General features: G+C 36.1%; 1 protein-coding gene across 1 annotated transcript in view; it reads left to right on the top strand.

The window, feature by feature from the left end:
• Positions 1-19,470, top strand: part of LOC149575334 (uncharacterized) — a 51,824-nt gene that overhangs the window by 20,862 nt on the left and 11,492 nt on the right. The window contains exon 2 of the mRNA XM_089815106.1: positions 950-2,100. Coding sequence (XP_089671232.1) covers positions 950-2,100 — 1,151 coding nt within the window. The remainder of the gene's footprint in view (positions 1-949; positions 2,101-19,470) is intronic.

Here is a 19,470-nt window from a genome sequence, read left to right as displayed (position 1 = left end):
CTTTGCGATTTGTGGCCAAAATACTTCTTGATTGTCTGCCTGAAACGGATGATGTTTCTGGATCTTTTGATATGTTCTAGCTGTATGAATCATAAAATTGTATAGGTCAATGAGATTTTTAAGCTTATAGTGTAGCCAGCTTGCAAATTTGGGCCTGTAAGACCCCTCTTGTTTGGTACAAATTTTTTCACCCAACCTTGTATTATATTGAATAAAGTTTGTATTCAGTGGCTTCAATTTTATGATAAAGTGTAACGCCCTGCGAAGGGATCCAAAAGAACTAACCTAAAGTTTTACTAAAAAAAAGGTTTGTCAAACTTAGTAGAACTTTAGGTTAGTTCTTTTGGATCCCTTGGTGGGGCATTACATAAAGCTCAGTACTAAGTCAGGCCTTGCCAATCAAAGAATATAAAGCAATTCTGGGATAGGCACTTTCAAATGTTTCTGTGAGCTATGAAACAACTCTAAAGAAACCTATGTTTAGCAATAGTGATACAGGATAGGGATATGTGCTTAACGTCCATGGTCGAGTAAAGTTTTCTATCATTCAAATGCATGAATCATGAATAATCTAAATCACAGAAATAAATCTTAACATGGCCCATGTTGACAAAACACCTGAAGGTCAAGCAAATACCTTGAAATATAGCTATTCAAGAATGACACAGAAGAATGCTAGACTTGTTGGATTCTCTGACATCTTTACTTTGTGGGGAAAGCTAGGTACAATTTCTATTGTCTTTGGCATGTTTATATAACATTAAGGCATGATTTGCCCACTGTCTAGATTTTTTTTGTCTAATTGTGTAATCGACCATGAATCTTAGTTTTTAAGGATTTAAACAAATTTCTAATACTACCTTCATCTTCTTGATAGTATTAATTGCATGCCAATCACTTTTACAATGCTGCATGGAACATTCAATTTCTGAGGTTTTTACTCTTTCAGGGATTGGTACAATTTGGAGAAGTCCAAGCGAGTAAAAGCTTTTCGTTGTGGGGAGTTCAATGACTGCATCATAAAGGCAGAATCTTGTGCTGGTGCTCCAACAAAGAAGAGAGAAAAATATGCTCGTCGTGAAGATGCTATTCTTCATGCCCTTGAACTCGAGAAACAGCAAGTTGAGAGAAGAAAAGGAGCCACATGTCCTGAAGTGGTTAGCTTAGATGAAAAGGAATGTGGTACTTTAGCTGAGCAATCAAAACATTGTGTTTTTGATCATAACAATGATAAGAGTCAGTATGCTTCTAATGATTGCATTTGCAGTGATTTTCTGGATGCTGAGAATTCTGGTCTATCAGGTGAGAACACAATTACAGAGTTTGGTTCTAGACAATTGTCCATCGAAAAAGTAAGACAGGGAAATGATATAAATGGGGAAGAAAAAGTAAGACAGGGAAATGAGATAAATGGGGAAGAAAAAGTAAGACAGGGGAATGAGATAAATGGGGAAGATGATGGAATTGAAGCCATGCCTAGAATGAGGGGGTTGCAGGACTTTGGATTGAGAATTGCCCAGACAAGGAAGAAGCCTGTTATAGCCATGGTTTCTGATGTTATGGAAAAAGTAGTCCCTGCTGAAAACTGTGCTTGTAGTGCTTCTTACATTGCTAGTTCCACAGAAAATGAGAGCTTTATGAGCAACAATAAAGGGCCCTTAAGCTATAAGAGGAAAAGATCTCATGTGGGGCATACAGAAGAGTTCATCAAGAGACGCCATCGACGCCGGCCACTTATGCAGGTTTTACAAAGTAGTCCAAAGTTACCAGTATCTTGTTCCTCTGATTGTGGTTGCAGTATGGATGAATTAGCTCAACAAGAGGGAAAGCAGAGAGGAATGCATCTTTTGCCACCAAAGCATGTCAATAACTCAAGCTTTTCTTCACTTCCTTATAATAATCCAGATTGCACAGAAATCTCTCCACAGATTTCATTTCAGGTTTCTCAATGTGTATCTCAAATCAAGGAGGAGCCTTCTAAATTTCACTCTTTGATGGCTGATAACAATTATGGTAATTTGCCAGAGCAGCACAATTCCATCTTTAGTGAAAAAAGTGATCTACATTCAGTTCATGAAGAGGGTGACACCACATTTACAGGTGAATGTTTGCTACATCTTTTTTGTCTGGCCTGTTTGAACATTTTTAGTTTTTTAGTTCAGTGCATGCAACGTTTATACAGCATTGGAAAAAGATTATCTGTTTTGTTCACTTACAATTTCTATTCGTTTACTGGAACTTTCTATGAGATATGATCAAAACTGTAAATATGTGTAATGTTTTTGGAGGGCCTCTTAATTATGGATAGATGTGTTCGGATTCAGAGTTTCGAATAAGGTTATTGCAATTTTATTGGTACAGTATGTTATATTCATCATATGGCAATAATTTAAAGGAACATAGATTGCAACAGAGTCTAATTCTGTAAAAATAAGTTCTGGTTTCTGGACAGTGATCCAGCTACTATCAGGAATTTAGCCCTTAACATGTTCATAATTGGCAGAAAAAGATATTGAAGAAGTAGAATTTTGATATTCTGAGAATGCAAGTGCTTTTACATTTTCAATTTCCAGCGACCAGGAAAGTTGGATGGGATTAGATTGTTCAGAGAAACTTGTTTGTGATGTAGGGAGTCTCTCCCTCTAAAACCACAGAAATTGCAAGCCCCTCAAATAACTTGACTTAAATCTGAAATTATCTCAGAAATAGGAAATTTGATTCTTACTTCCTTTGAAACTCCTGAAATTTGTTTACATAGCCAATCTGAAATCGTTTTACAACATTTCAGGCATGAATAACAATCTGAAATCTTGTATAAAATTGTTATAAATCAGTAAATATGCAAACAAGAACCACCAAGAAAATTATCTAACTTCACCCTGTCTTCTGTTACAATTTAGCTTCCCAAAGCTTCAGTCATTGTTTTTGTTCTGAATCAGATGAGTCCATGGGTTTCCTACAAACATCTCCAATCTGACATGAATCAGGAAAACGATTCTGAAATCAGTAAAATAGGCTAGAATGAACTAAAATGAATTCATTTAGAATTTGAGCTGCTGAACTTCAATCTCTGTCCTTCAACCTGCAAAACTGAACCTGCAACTATCAAACTGAATACTTTAACTCCTACCTTGAGTTCTTTGAAATGTGATGCTAGGAATAACCCCCTATTGTCACCATAGCCCCTCGTTTTCAACCCAACCAAATCCCATGCAGGAGTGAAATTCCCTCCAAAAGTCATTCAAATTTTGTATTATATGCTGTCACAATGCTACACAAGCCCAGCTCAATTTCCACCATGAAAATAAACATAAACTATCAATGTAAAATCAAATTCTCCAAATCCCACACCCAGATAAGGAGGCTACAAGAAAATAATGAAAAAGATATAGAATGCTCCATTTATGTTGCACATGGTCACCTCCATTAATAGCCAATTAAAAAGTTTAAACTCTGATAGCTCCATTGCTCCACAAGAATCTCTAGCTCAACTTCCACCTTTGAAAGTAAACCTAAACTATCAATGTCAGATCAAATTCTCCAAATCTCACACCCAGATAAGGAGGCCACAAGAGAATAATGAATAAGATATAAAATGTTGCATATATATTGCACACGGTCACCTCCATTAATAGCCAATTAAAAAGTTCAACTATGATAGCTTGATTGCTCCAAGTCCACAAGAATCTCCTCCATTAATAGACAATTAAAAAGTTCAACTATATAGCTCGATTGCTCCAAGTCCACAAGAATCTCTAGTATGACATGCATTGCCAAGTGTCCCTTGGGAGCCCACTTGTAAAGACATGCACTTATAAATGATAAATGTAATATTTAAAAAATATTTGCTATCTTGTAACCACCAGCACTCCCAACCAAAGTGGAAGATTCCAAGAATGTGTCACCACCGACATATATTAGTCTCGTATGCAAGCTAAAATCTTGGGGCTTGGTCAAATAACTCATAAACTAGTTAGGCCCCAAATACATCAAATTTTTCATCAGAATATTATTCAAGATATATGCATCTAAACTACAGGAAAATTAAATTAAATATTTTTGGTCGATTCATGATTGCTCTCACATTTCCGAATACTTTTGCATTGTGGTAGGAAAACTTTTGTGAATATGGATTTACAAAACGAAGTCGAGTGTCAGTACCACCCACTGTAAACTCCATCAGTGAAATTGGTATCTTTGATAATTTCTTCTGTCTTCTATTCTAGCACCTAACTGGAACATGCATTATTCTTTTACAACTCTGTTCTGAACCCAACTTTCTCATTGTGGAATCAACTCCACCATAAACTGAACACTTCCTCTAAATGCAATTCTCACTCTCCTCTAATCTTGTGGTATTCAACCCACAATAGTCTGAGCACTCCCACCAAAATGTATCTGAACTAAACTCTGCAATACCATACAAATTGGTCTTTGCACACCTATCATCTCTAGTAAAATCTATCTGAACCATCTCATCTGAATTCTGTAAATCATCCATCTCAACATGAAAATCATCATTAAGAATAAATTGCCTTCTCATCACTTGCTGCTACTCCCACTTTGTTCTCCTCTTTCATGCTTTTTGACAAGCAATGCAACTGTATCATGTCTTTGACCTGCATTCAATGTACTCCACTTAACTTCTACTGTTGCAATCCTTATTAGTAACTTATCTTTCTCAATTTCTTCTATTTCCTCTAAATAAATCTCTTTTTCTGCAACCTCACTATGCTCATATCCATTTTTATAGCAAGACTCAATTTTTTTTTTTAAAACCTTAGTATCAAATTTATCGACTTCTTCATATTCATCCTCTTCCTTTTTCAGTGCACATCCATGATACTCTACTGCATCTTATTTCTTTCTTGCAATCAGAACATCATTTGTAAAATTACCATCACCTCTTTTCTTTTTTACTTTTCTCTTTTTAATCTCTTCTCTCATTTCATCTATCTGCTGCTGTGTCTTTATGATTCCAATTCTGATTAACTCGCTTTCTCTTTCTCAAGTCTAGGAATCCTACGAATTCATCCAATGATAATGTCTTTTTCGCCTTTCACTTTCCCATCATCAAGGCTTCACAAAGCTTCAACAGAAACCTTTAAACCCTCATGTTCTGCACATGTAAACTGCCTTGTTTGGGGATTTGTTTATAAATCCTCTTAGCACATTCTCAGGTGCTATTACAAACTGCTTCTTGATAATCTGTTCACAACCTCGGGAACCTCACCTTCAAATCCTGTAAATAGTTTCTCTTGCAACTTGCGCATTCATCAGGAAGCAAAATTCACACATATTCCACCCTCTTGTCCCAGTGCTCATATATTAGCCTCACCTTGGGGGTCAGTTCACAAACTTACAAACACCTGCTCTGATACCAATGATGTAGGAAATCTCTCCCTCTTAAACCACACACATTGCAAGAAACTTAAATGACTTGACTTAAATCTAAAATTAGTGCAGACACAACAATGAAATTTCAAACAGGAAACTTGATTCTTACTTCCTATAAAAAAATGCCAAAGAGAAATTACATACCCAATCTGAAATTACAATGTATTACAGCATCATAGGTCTGAATAAAAATCCAAAATCTGATATCGACCTGATATAATTCTATGCATATGCCAATGTGACATCCCCTATCTGAAATAAGAATTTTGATGAATAAATATATAAATAAATTTCATTATCTATCAAAGAAAATAAATGTATTAAATATTGATCATTCATATTTTATAAATGAATTGTGCTATGAGTAAACATAACAAATACATTTGTGAATAAATAAATAAATTATGCTCATTAAAATAAACAAAAAAACATTTAATGAAATATTATATTAATAAGTAATCCACAATAATAAAAAAAGAGAAGAAGTTATCTCTAAATAGTCTGTGGCTAACTTCAAACGATTGACAAAGTCAATAAACACAAATATGACCGGGCAGGTATCGTGGATTAATATCCACAGTGGCAACTTAATTTATTAAACCAACTATATTCGGGCATTCCAGCTGTGTGCTGACTCAACACTATCCCATGAAATGCCACAACTCCATCATCGTGTCTCAAGGACTAGGGAAGGCAGGTATAAGGCTGGGAACGATGCGGGTTCATGAGGACATCGAAGAACATGAATAATACTTAGTACTTACAGTATTGACTGCAAGGGCATGCCCAGCCATTAATAGCAGAAGCAGATTATTATATTGATAAAGCACTAAGCAAGGTTATCGTTACCACAGGAGTAACAGTTCTGACTACAGAATAATATAAATATTTCCCTGGCCTGTAATTCATACACTATAGTTGGGACCACCCTTAATTAAATCCATATATTTCAACTGGTTATCAATTCTTAGCTAGTAAAGGATAAGTCAGAATGCAATAAGGGAGAGGCCAATTACCTTGGATGATGCGATAGAAACAACCCTGAATGTGGAAATATCAGCCTCTAACAACAAAAGCTCAAACGGTCATGTTAAATCATTCCAAAAGACAGACCACACCCCCTACAAGGCAACCCCATCATGGATGAATTAAAGAAGAAAAATTCATGTTTTAAATGCCAAGAGCCATTGGAAAGGGGTCATCAATCCCACAAGAAAGGGGTCAACCCATGTCGTAGATGCAAGGAAAGATGGCAGCCCAGCAACAAATGTAAAATTTAAGGCGACACAATTGAAGAAACTTCCAATGATGGGAATGAGGAAAAACCCAAAAAGAAAGCTAAGTATGAGGAGGAGGATGAAGATTAAGTGACCATAGCCACTATCACTTCTCAGAAGGCTAAATACCATCCTTCTTGTATGAAGGGCACCCTTAAAGGACAAAAAGTTATCACCTTCGTAGATAGTGGGGCCTCTCACAATTTTATAAGTGAATCCTTGGTGGCAAAATGGAAATTAGAAACTAAAGAGATCAAAGGATTTTCAGCTGCAACAACAATAGGAGCCCTAGTTAAATGTGTAAGGAAGGTTCCACAATTTGAAATGCTAATAGGAACACATCCTATTAGAGAAAAATATTATGTGGTACCATTGGATACATACATAATATTGGGTACCCCTTGGATATACTCATTGGGACGCTTTTTGTTTGACCCAACCTCTATTCATTTTCAACATAAAAGGAAGTAGCATTAAAAGGACTACCCAATGGGCCTTCGAAGGTAGTCCCTTGTAAGAAGATGGAAAAAATTATTAGAAAAGATCAAGGGGATCAGGCAGCACAATGCATGATCTTTGACAAATCCATCTCTTGAGGGAAATCAATTCACATCGATATAGAACCAATCCTAAGGAAGCATAAAAGGTTTTTGATGATATCCCTCTAGGACTACCACCCAAATGAGGATTTGAGCACATCGTAGAATTAGAAAAACGAACACAAGCAGTAATCACCACCCCCTATCGGCATCGAATTTCTTTTAAAGAGGATATTGAAAAAACCATAAATGACTATTGGAGATGGTCACATTCAACCAAGTTCTAGCCCATTTGCATCATCAGTTGTACCAATCAAGGAGGACGGGACTTGTAATGTTATAGCTTCAGTTGGATTGAATTGACCTAGAGATAATCCTTCTATGGTTATTGGTTAATCATCAATTAGACAAACCCTATATATATATATATATATATATATATATATATATATATATATATATATGTATATATATATATATATATATATATATATATATATGTATGTATGTATGTATGTAATATGTTAATGTTAATATTGTCTAATTGATGTTTAATTTATAAATTTTCATAGAGACATGCCTCTTCTATGCATATTTATATAACATTCAAATCTGCATTTGGAACACACAGAAATAATGACAGTGTTATTACATTTGTAGAAAGTAATCTTACAAAATTATCATGGTATCAGAGCGAGGCTGCAAATATAAGAAATGATTAAAAAGGACGGGAGTTGAACGGAAGGAGGATGGAGAACCGTATATTCCTCTGCTATTTAGTTATCAAGCATCTGACTCAGCAAGGAGAAAAGAATACGGTGATATAGTTTGGGGAAATATTTTCGTGCATAGCTCGAGGAACAAAACAGAGAATGTAATATATCTCCTCCAGAACACATGATTGCTCATTTTCATTACGTTCTATTGTTTTTGTGAAAGGGGTATAAAGCGAAAGATTCTACAGGCGTTAATCTGATCATTGACATCTCTCTGCAACTTCTCCAACTTCTTCATATGGTTTAAGACTAAATTGATTTGGATCAAGTGATGATGGAAATATATTTAGAACTCTTCTAAGATAATAGGGAATGATCAAATATAAAATGTATTCTTCTTCTATGACAACATTGTTAAGTAAATACTAACAGATGAATTATTTAAAATACTGGGAGCATTAAAGATTAGTGTTGTAGTGCCCCTCCTAGCTGGAAACATTATAGTAGAGGAAATTCAAATTCAACCATTATAGATGTTTATACTTGACAGGCCGTCAACAACAAACATCTGGTATTCAACATTCTAAAAATAAACAATTATCTAGTAAGAATTGTCTTCATCTCTGATGTGCCAAGACTGGGGAAAGTTCTACAAGTTCATTACATTCACTCAAATTACTATGGAATCAGACAAGTATAAGTGTGAACAAGAATCTGCTCCCATGAACAATGTTGTAATCATTGAATGAATAATCATATGCCTATGATGACAGGACCTATTACAATAGATTCCACTCTAATACATTCCGAAATACAATTACTCATCCAAATTGAAGTGTTGTTGCAAAAGGAATCGAGAGAGTATGCTCAGTTCTATGCACAATTTGGAACACAATGGACTAGATCCTAGTCCAATACTTTAATTAAGTATCTACAGGATGAATCAAGTGATTTGGAATAAGATCAAGAAGGAAGTTTGTACACTCTCAGAAGCAGCAACAAAGAAGGATGATTCGCTTGTCAATGGAGTCATTAGAGATAATTCGAACATATCATTACAAGGTAAGCATGTATTTGACCCTGATCATCGTCATATAAGTAGAGTGGATGATCATGTTGTTGCACTTGCAGTTGTTCCATAATTTCTTTAGACACTTTGGACTGATTGATATTTGAGGTTTAAATCGTTTGATTGTCGCTATAAATATGATCATGTTGTTGCACTTGCAGTTGTTCCATAATTTCTTTAGACACTTTGGACTGATTGATATTTGAGGTTTAAATCGTTTGATTGTCGCTTCAAATATAGAGGTTGATGACTTACAGAGTTAGAGGTTGATATCATTCATGCATGATTGTCTCTCATTTTGGCTTGACTGAAAACTCTATAAACAATGGAATAAGTGGGAATTTACATTGTGGGGGGAAGGAGGAATAGTAATAAATGTTCCATTCCCACTTGAACTATCTTTAGAAAGGAGATGTTCCATTCTCAAATGGTTATGGATTTTCATATGCAAATAAGTATTCTTATCTTTGACATTTATGTACTCATTGTAGTCTCTATACATACTATTAGAGCTATTTTCCTTGAGCTTTTCCTTTATGTTTGAGGATGTTCTTGTAGGAAAAGAAGGTTGGTACTTTACACATGCTACAAAATATTGTGTAGACTCAATCTTATGATAGTAGCTCCAAAGAAGCTGTGATCTAGAATTAATTAGTCATCTGATGATTAGGGTGGATAGAGTGAGGCTCTTGAAGCGAATATACTTGATGATTGATATTATGAGTATCCTTCTATAGAAAGAGGGAGTCTGACACTTAATCAGAGGCAACCTTGTATGAGGAGGTCAAAAAGTTGATATCAGATTAAGAGGGAGTTTGACATTCCATCTGAAGCAACCTTGAATGGAAAAAGTCAACAAATTGAGAGGGAGAAGTTTGAGGTGAAAGCCCTTGTTCCACCCTCTTGGAGCATCTAATCCACCCTCTGACTTGGTTCATGGTGGATATCATGAGAGTTACTATTTTGCATATGTGGATAAATGTCATGAAAGGTGACGATCTTAACAATGGCTTGACCTGTTATCATGAAGGACTACATTAAGTTGCTGTGCTGGAATGAGCTGGAGATCTTGATTGTTATGCGATAGATTACATTTAGTTGCTGTCCTAGAATGAGCCAAAGATCAGATAACACATATCCTTCTAGGAATAACATATTCACTTGGTAGGCATCATGAACTTGATGTCAATGCACATACCAAGAGAATATAATCATGATGAATATCATATGATTGATATTTCTTGTTGAATCATACTTCGGATGATATCGAAAGATAACATCTAATTTGATGCATATATATTGATATCCTTAAATATGCCATTCCAAGAATATCATATTGAGATAATATCTCTCTATATGCTTTGAAGCATAATGTGTTCTATAACTATTCTCCTTAGCTAAGAGGGAGTGTTAATGTTATAGCTTCAGTTGGATTGAATTGACCTAGAGATAATCCCTCTATGGTTATTGGTTAATCATCAATTAGACAAACCCTAATATATCTATATATATATACATATACATATACATATATATACATACATATATATATATATATATATATATATATATATATATATATATATATATATATATATATATATGTTGTTATTGTATAATTGATGATTAATTTATAAATTACCATAGAGACATGTCTCGTGCATAATATTTTGAAAATATTTGTGAAATTCTGCCCTACTCTAGCACATAACTCTATTTTAACCTAATTTTGCCTTCTGGTTAGCCCGCTCTTTGTTTTTGCCTAAGTTTTTAACCCTTGGTGAGTTACTTTTAGTATCATTGATCAGATTAAGATCGACGATTGTCGCTTTCTCTTTTTCTGAAGTTGCATGGAGTTTAGCAAAACATGTCTCTTCTATGCATATTTATATAACATTCAAATCTGCATTTGGAACACACAGAAATAATCGCAGTGTTACTACATTTGTAGAAAATGAACCTACAAAATGAACAAGGGCAATGAGAATGTGCATTGATTATAGAGCTTTGAATAAGAAAACAATATTAAATCGATAACCTATCCCTTGGGTGGATGAACTTATTGATGAACTCCATGGAGGTAAATATTTTTCAAAAATTGACCTAAGGTCTGGGTATCATCAAATAAGAACGAGAGAGGACATTCCAAAAATAATGTTTTGATGCCACTATGGGCATTTTGAATCATGCATGAATCATAGTTTAAGGAAGCAACTCAGAAAATTTTTATTCATAATTTTTGATGGTATCCTCATATACAATAACCTTAAGCTCATTGATAAAATATTGGAAATTCTTGAGCAAGAGTCACTATACGCCAAAGCTTCAAAACGTGAATTTGGTTTGAAAGAAATCTTATACTTGGGCCACAAAATCAGCGAGCAAGGAAAAGTGTTGATGAGGAAAAGATCAAAGCTATTAAGGAATGGCCTAGACCCAAAATGTTGACCCAACGAAGGGCCCTTGTTGGACTTTGCAGCTATTATCTAAGGGTCGTGAAAGGATTATCAAAACTAGAAGCACCCCTTACAGATTTGACCATGAAGGGAGTTTTTGGATGGAATGAACATGCTCAACAAGCTTTTGAAGACCTCAAAAAGATCATGAGTTCATGTCCTGTACTAGCATTCTTGATTTTTCTCAACCCTTAGAACTACAGTGTGATGCAGTAGGAGAAGGCATTGGTGCATTGCTCATGCAAAATAAACACCCAATTGCCTTTGAAAGAAGGAAACTCCATCCCACCAAAAGATCTTATTCGATCTATGACAAGGAGATGCTGGCAATCATGCATGCATTGGCAAATTCAGGCAATACTTGGTTTGTGGGTTTTTTGGTCAAAACAGATCATGACGGTCTACAGTTCTTCTTAAAGAAAAAAGATCATAATGGCTGTCAACAGAAATGGGTAAGCAAATTACAAGCTTACAATTTTGACATAGAATATGTGAAGGGCAAAAATAATATTGTAGCTTATCCAAAAGACGCCACTAACTTGCCGCACAATAGTATAGAAGCACTCCATCATCGCAGAATATACTAAAGACTCTCATGCAATGATATCATGGAAGAAAATATACAATCCGAAGATTAGTGGAAGGAATCATCTTATATAAAAATCAAATATATCTTACCCCTAGTTTGAAAATGAAAATATCAATTATCAAAGAGTTTCATGATAGCTTCCTATCAAGACATCAAGGGTATTACAAAAGATACAGACAAGTAAGAGCAAAGTATTCCTGGAAAGGACTCAAAAAGGACACTCAAGAACGTTCAGGAATGTATGGCATGCCAAAGAAATAAAGCAAAACAAGCACATTCATCAAGGCTACTCCAAACGCTATACCCCTATTGATACTCGACCAAATATGGGAAAGTATCTCCATGGATTTTATAGCAGGTCTCCTTAAAGTACAAGGGAAGGACTGTATATATGTGATGTTGGACCGATTGACCAAATATGCACACTTCATGGCCATATCTATTGAATATAGAGCACCAAGTTGTAGAAGTTTTCTTTAAAGAAGTATTTAGGCTACATGGAATACCTAAAAACATTGATAGCGAGGACAAGCAAATTTAGGAGGGGTGGACTGTGACATCCCCCATCTGAAATAAGAATTTTGATGAATAAGTAAATAAATAAATTTTATTATTTGTCAATTAAAATAAATTTATTGAATATTGATCATTCATATTTAATAAATAAATTAGTAAAAGCATGAGTGCTAATTGGCTTTGGGGCCTAGCTTGATTGGCGAGAGTTTCATATGGTAAAGCACAAGGTTATGAGGTATAGTCACCCCCCAGTCTATGTGGTACTGGAGGATGTATTGCGCCAGTGTCACTGGTGATATTACAAAGTTTACCCCGCACACTGCAGTTTATAGGGGGTGCTATCCCTGATTCCTGCAGTCTAAAAATGCATGACTGTGACTGCATAATATGCACTCAATTTTTGATATATATATAAAGTGCGAGTTGTGGTAGTTTAAAAAAAATCTTCTCCCTTTATCCTATTTCATTTCCCTACGGAGTGTTATATCCCAGGCTCATAAAAAACTCGGGAACCCAAAATCTTAACTTGGACTCGAGCTTAGCAAAAATCAACATACTAAATCTTGTTCAAATTCATAAAATAAGTAACACAGCAAATACTGTTAAAAGCAAGTAAAACTACATTAGAATGTATTTTTATATTTGCTCTTTTATTTCTAAATTTCTAGACCAAAAAGGAGTACCATGCACATTCTAAAAATTTATGTCATGATGATTGATCATCATCATAGAAAACTACAAAACCAGATAATATTTTCCATATTTGTCCTCAAATAGAAGCTCCATGTTGACTGCAGTTTTGAATTGGATGATGAAGATTCATTAATAAGAACAAAGTCATCTTTTAAGCTTGTCCCATCTAATACTGCCCAAAATTAATCATCTACAGAATAAACATGGTTGTTGCTTCCTCGGCAAGCCAAATATGGGTAGGTGTCGTCCAAGTCAATCACATCAGGAATCTCCTCTCCCTCCACTTTTTTTTGGCACAAATACAAAGTTGTAATGCAAAAAATGAATTCATTATGGTGCTTTTGGGTCAACCAGTTGTGCTTCAGTTCATGTGAATGACTAAAAAATGCTCCAGTTGTGCTTGCAAAGAGAAGCATTATAGGACCGACACAGTGTAGATTGCTAGGATTTGAAGATTTAGTTTTTTTGCACAATAGTCTTCCCATGGAAAATTCGCTAAGATGGCCTTTATATCTTTATTAAGAAAACTAGACTTAACACTTATCAAAGAAATTTAGTATTATGTGAAGCTTTGATTGAACTTTTGAAGGACTGAATTTTTTTTGCATAGCGGTGAAGAAACAGCCTTCTTCCACACCTTTGTACATCTTTAACCTGTCAAGAATAGTTGATAACGTCAAGTTCCTAATTGTTAAGTGAAAAGTTACCTTGAGGATATTGTATGTGCTTTTGGTGGTTACAGCATCAAAAAGAGTCTTCACAACCGTTAGTGAGGCTACAGTGTAATAATGTGGTGGGTGGCATTGTGCAACTCCTAATGGTCAAGCTCCTTTGATGGGATCAATCCCAAAGGAAAACTGGGGATAAAGAACAACGGGTGATCGAGTTCAATTGTTTGTGGAATTAATTATTGACTCCAGAGTAATGATAATATGGAGAAGACTTAATTGTCTTGAGCAGAAATAATTAAGGTAAAGGAACCCTTGTTCTGAAGTGAAAGACAAGTAACTCCCATTTGATTTGATGTTCAAAGGTAGATTTGAAGCTGAACAGTGACAAATATTTTTTTTCCCCTAAAAAATGTAAATTTATATTTCAAATGCCTCCCACATTATCCGGAAGATGTGAAAGCATTAACATAATTTGATAAAGTCACCCACTCATTGGGACTTATTTAATGATGCTTCTTGCTTCTTCAATCATGGTATTCACCCATCCCAGTGTGCCCATGTCCTCAATTAGGGATAAATGCAATGAGCAGGAGAAAGGTTCAAAAAAATGGTGGAGTGCTTTTTTGCCAAGAAGCCTTCCTATTACTACTTGTGTTCCTACATTGTCAATCTCAACTTGGATGACATTCTTATCACTAACTTCTTTGGTCATTTTCTCTGAAATATTGCACAAAGTCTTTAACATTTTTAGTTTTATTGGAGGCTTCTACGAACTTAAAATACTGGTGTGATGTCCCTTCTCGAAATATAATATAATAATAAATAAAATAAAACAAAATGAATGAATAAAAAATAATTGAACAGAACGTGTTTATTACATAATATATCTGAATTCTGCATCTTGTATTCAACACCCTGAAATTTACATATACACCCATGAGCCAAAGAAAGATTAATACAAAAACTAGTTAAGTTTACAAAATAATAAAGACCTCATAAAAGGTGCAAAACGGTGATAAGGGGTAAAGCAATGATACAATTATCATAACCAGGGGCATCCACTAATATGAGTGCCACATTAATCTTTACCAAATTAGTAAGTGGGATATCGTTTCTGGAAAATAACTCAGGAACTGTTTCAACAAGGATACATGGATAAGGAATCGACTAATTGTTCAATCAATCAATTGATGATGTGAAAGAAACTCAGAACAGTATGATAATTATGCCCACAGTGATGAAGAATGTAAGTTGTAGAGTATTCCGATGAGGACAATCTATGCGTGACCAAGTAACAACTATAAATATGATGCTTGCGAATTGTGGCAGCCATAACTAGTTATTAATGACAATTAGAAAATGCTGAGAATAATAACTAAGTCATAAAGAATATAAAGAGATTGTAGGCATTAGTAAGTGTGACTCTGGATTATTAGTGCACCAGCATAGAAGCAATATCAAGTAGTTATACAGCAATTATTAGTGTAGACAGCAGCTACTCAGCGATCAAGTAAATGGGCAATTGCAATACAGAAAAGATGCTATTAAACTCATAACAATATACAAAAGCTTGGTGAAGTGTATTTCGAGAGGGGTAGGGGAGAATATATAGAACAAATTGGTAAATGGAATCCTTATATATGGCTGGCAACAGTCAACTAGCTGATGCCAATGATGATATTATACTAGAATGATATAAATGGCTAATATATACGGTTAGCATATATATATATTTGTGTAGTAATATCAGTCATAATGATAAGATCATAAATGTGGCAGGATTTGGAGACATTATCTCTTCGGGACATAGTTTATAACTTTATTGTGAAGACAAACGTCTCCTCAACTTATTTCAAGTCTCAGGCTAAGTTAAGACCGGAGCAAGCCGGGTGGCAGGAGTTCCTGACAAAATTTGACTTTGAGATCCTTTACAATCCAAAAAAGAAAAATGTGGTGGCAGATGCTCTAAGTTGAAAAGGTCAGTTAGTTGTAGTGGAAGAGGATTGCTGGGCTTAGCAAGCGGTGAGTTAATTGACATTATCCAATCAAGTTTTGGAGGCGATCAAAGAAGGATATTAGATGGGTCCTCAGGTAGGGAAATTGTTTAAGCAAGCATTAGAGGGTAGAACTTGCAAGTTCAGTATCAAGGATGGGTTGCTGGTCTTCACCCAGGATCATAAATGTCTCAGGGCTTGGAGACATTATCTCTTGGGGACATAGTTTATTTGTGAAGACAAACGTCTCAACATATTTCAAGACTCGAGCTAAGTTAAGATCAAAGCATGCTAGGTGGCAGGAGTTCCTAGCAGAACTTGACTTTGAGATCCTTTACAATCCAAGAAAGAAAAATGTGGTGGCAAATGCAAAGTTGAAAGGGTTGGTTAGTTGCAGTGGAAGAGGATCGCTAGGCTTAGCAAGGGGTGGAATGATTGACATTATCCAATCAAGTCCTAGAGGCGACCAAAGAAGGATATTAGACGGGTCCTCAGGCAATGAAACTGTTTAAACAAGCATCAAAGGGTAGAACTTGCAAGTTAACTATCAAGTATGGGTTGTTGGTCTTCACCCAAGATTGTGTCTACCTTCCAAAGTGGTGGAATGTGAGGAAGGAAGTTCTCCATGAATGTCATCATACTGTCAAGAGTTCTCACCATTTGAGTTGGCAACATGCCAACAACTATGGACTCATATTGTTTTGAGTGGATACATGGGAGAATGTCTAGATGCAAGGAAAAGGTTGCAATAGTGACATGACCAAGTTGATCTTGCGAGGCATAACTTGGTTAAGGTTGTAGATCGAAGGAAGCACTATGCAGACTAAGGGAGAAGTAATATGGAATTCAAATTTGGTGACATGGTCTTTTTGAAGATGGATCCGATTCAGTTCAAACCACCTATGGGGATGAGTGCAGCATTGGGTCGTCGCTTCGAAGGTCCATTCTTAGTGACTGAAAAGATTGGGAAAGTTGCATACAAGCTGAAATTACCAACCCACATGAGAGTTCACAATGTGTTCCATGTTAGCCAACTTTGTCCATATCATGAGGTTAAGGGGGACGACAATAGGAATGTCCTAACTTGCGGACCTGCATTTGTCAAGGACAAACTAGGTTTGGAGGTGGAAGAGGTGATTGTTGCTAGAGATCAAGGATATGGTAATAGAAAGTGGAGGGAATTCTTAGTTCAATGGCAAGGGCATACGAGGGCAAAAGTGTCATGAGAGCAAGCTAAGAACATGTGGAAGTATTTAGTCAAGGTTTTGGAGTTCTTGGGGACTCTACTCAACCTCTTTAAACATCTAGTGGGGCGCTGGGTACCTTGGCAACATTGTATGCTCAATGTTGCCAACATCAAGAACATTGCTTGTTTTAGAGTGGGGGAGGATGTAAGGGGTTGCTGATCCGTAAAGGGGGAGGCTACACCCGGACTCAATATCTGGGCTCAAGATGCGAGGATTGAGCATTTAAGGAGGATGTCAAGTACTGGTTGCTTTCTTTTGTAGTCTCAGATTCATGCCAAAAACTACTATGGGTGAATAAGAGTAACCCAATCATTCAAAGATGAACGTTCTACATTGTTTCTTTTGTTCACAGGCGAAGTGTCATGGTGGAGAAAAACTCCGTCTAGCAGAGGCTTGTGAGTTAGCTTATTATGGGGTCTTGTAGGCTGATAGGGTTGGATAGAGACCCAATATGGTTATACAGTGTTGGGATTTTGGTGTTCTGGCACTTGTTGTTCAGTTTGGAGACGTTCCTTGTTTTAAGGAGGCAATTCCTAAAATTATGGGGGTTATTCCTACTTTTTAGGAGGGATGATCATGCCCAGGGTTGGACCTCCATGAGATGATTTCTTGAGTTCAGTTTCAGAGGAATAGGTTTTGAATCCTAAGTTTTAGGAGCATCCCTAGATTTTAGGGATGAGATTGCTAGTGGATCCTTGATTTCCGACTTCAGTCACAGATAGGTGACAGGATGATTTCATGGTTTGTGATGTCATTGGGGCATTTTGTACTTGGGTTATATTTTTAATATTTCCTAAGTTAGCATTTAATAATTAAATAAGGCTAAGTTATAGCCATTTTGGAGTAATAAGGGGTTTTTTGGCCTCATTTGATGCATATGCCTTGGCGTAATAGCTTGTTGGAAAGGTCTTGAACTTTTCTAAATATTTCTCTTTTGGCTCAGAGCATTTCGGTGAATGGATTTCTTTCTATTGGGAAAAGGTCATTTTCTGGATACTTGACCACTTAAAAAATGAGAAATATATTATTTTATAACCAAACACCACATGGAGACACTTTTAGGGTTCGAGTTTAGTATGATGGGTTATAAGGAGGTAAAGACAAAGCTCTAAGGCAATATTGACATATTATATCTTGGATTTGTGATTTGGGCTCTAATTGAGCTTTCAGCACTTGGGACGCCAACCCCACTTGCTTTGCCTGTTTGGGATGTAGCCCCCAAAACAGTGGTTTGGATTTGTTGCAGTTAGAAGCATCTTGGAGATTGTGCATTGTTTCTTCTGGGGAACGCAGTATTGAGTCTAAGTTTTAGTTGGGGTTTGGACATTCTATCCATGTGTGGGCACTTGCAGCTGTACGGCAGCACTTGGCAGCCATATTCTTTCCCACGTGCAACATTTGAGAGCCGGAATCTGGCCGTAGCTTCCTTCTGGGCTCATATTTTTCCTTCATGCCTTCACGTTGGGTTTATCCTTGGTTGTAATCATTTGGATATTGTTGTAAATCTTCATCTGGTTACAAAATAGGTTTTATATTCAAAAATCTGCTTGAAGAGGAATTGCTTTGGTTGTATTTGGAATACATTTTCAGAAAGGTTCATGTTATTGTACTTTTGTTATTACTTATTGCAAAATCACCAAAAACATAAAATAATCAAACCCTTCTGCAACTTCCGTCTAGCTCTGCAAGAAAATTTTAATAAACAAGGAAAACAAATTTAAAATAAATAAAATTATAGTAGATCAGCAAAAGAGATCCATCAGGGATCTTTCAGTGGCATCAGAGTCTTGCTTCTTCCCAACTTGTTGGGTTAAACAGATTTTATTTCTATGCATTTGGGAAGAGCTGATGTAAACAGATTTTATACACGCAGAGGAGCTTAGAACGAGCGTGAGTTTGGAATAGACCAGGAACCTATTATGGCAGAAGAATAGGTGGACGGTAGAGGGAATTAGGATGATGAAGAGAGAGAGATGGTGCGGACCCTAATCACTACTCAATCCAAGATCGCCCAGGCTTTAGACAGATAGCAAGATACCTTGGAGCATTTGAAGATGGGTGGACATAGAGGCAGGCGAAGTAGATCAGTTTCAGTGGTTGGTAGTCAGCGTAGCCATCAGTCCCATTCTTTAGTTGGGAGCTCCCTTCATTCCTCTAGGCAGCATCACCATCGTACACCTACTACAAATAGACCATTGCTTCCTCAGTTCATACCAGGTGAATAGCCAACGCAGGTGGAACCACTAGAGATGGGGTTCCAGGAGTCAGTTTCGGAAACCACAGCTGAGTGGAGAGCTCTACCCCTT

The sequence above is a fragment of the Cupressus sempervirens genome, chromosome 2, assembly GCF_028749045.1.
Source record: "Cupressus sempervirens isolate cs-2001-9-10 chromosome 2, ASM2874904v1, whole genome shotgun sequence".
NCBI classification, from domain to species: domain Eukaryota; kingdom Viridiplantae; phylum Streptophyta; class Pinopsida; order Cupressales; family Cupressaceae; genus Cupressus; species Cupressus sempervirens.
This window is presented reverse-complemented; position numbering and strand designations above follow the sequence as displayed.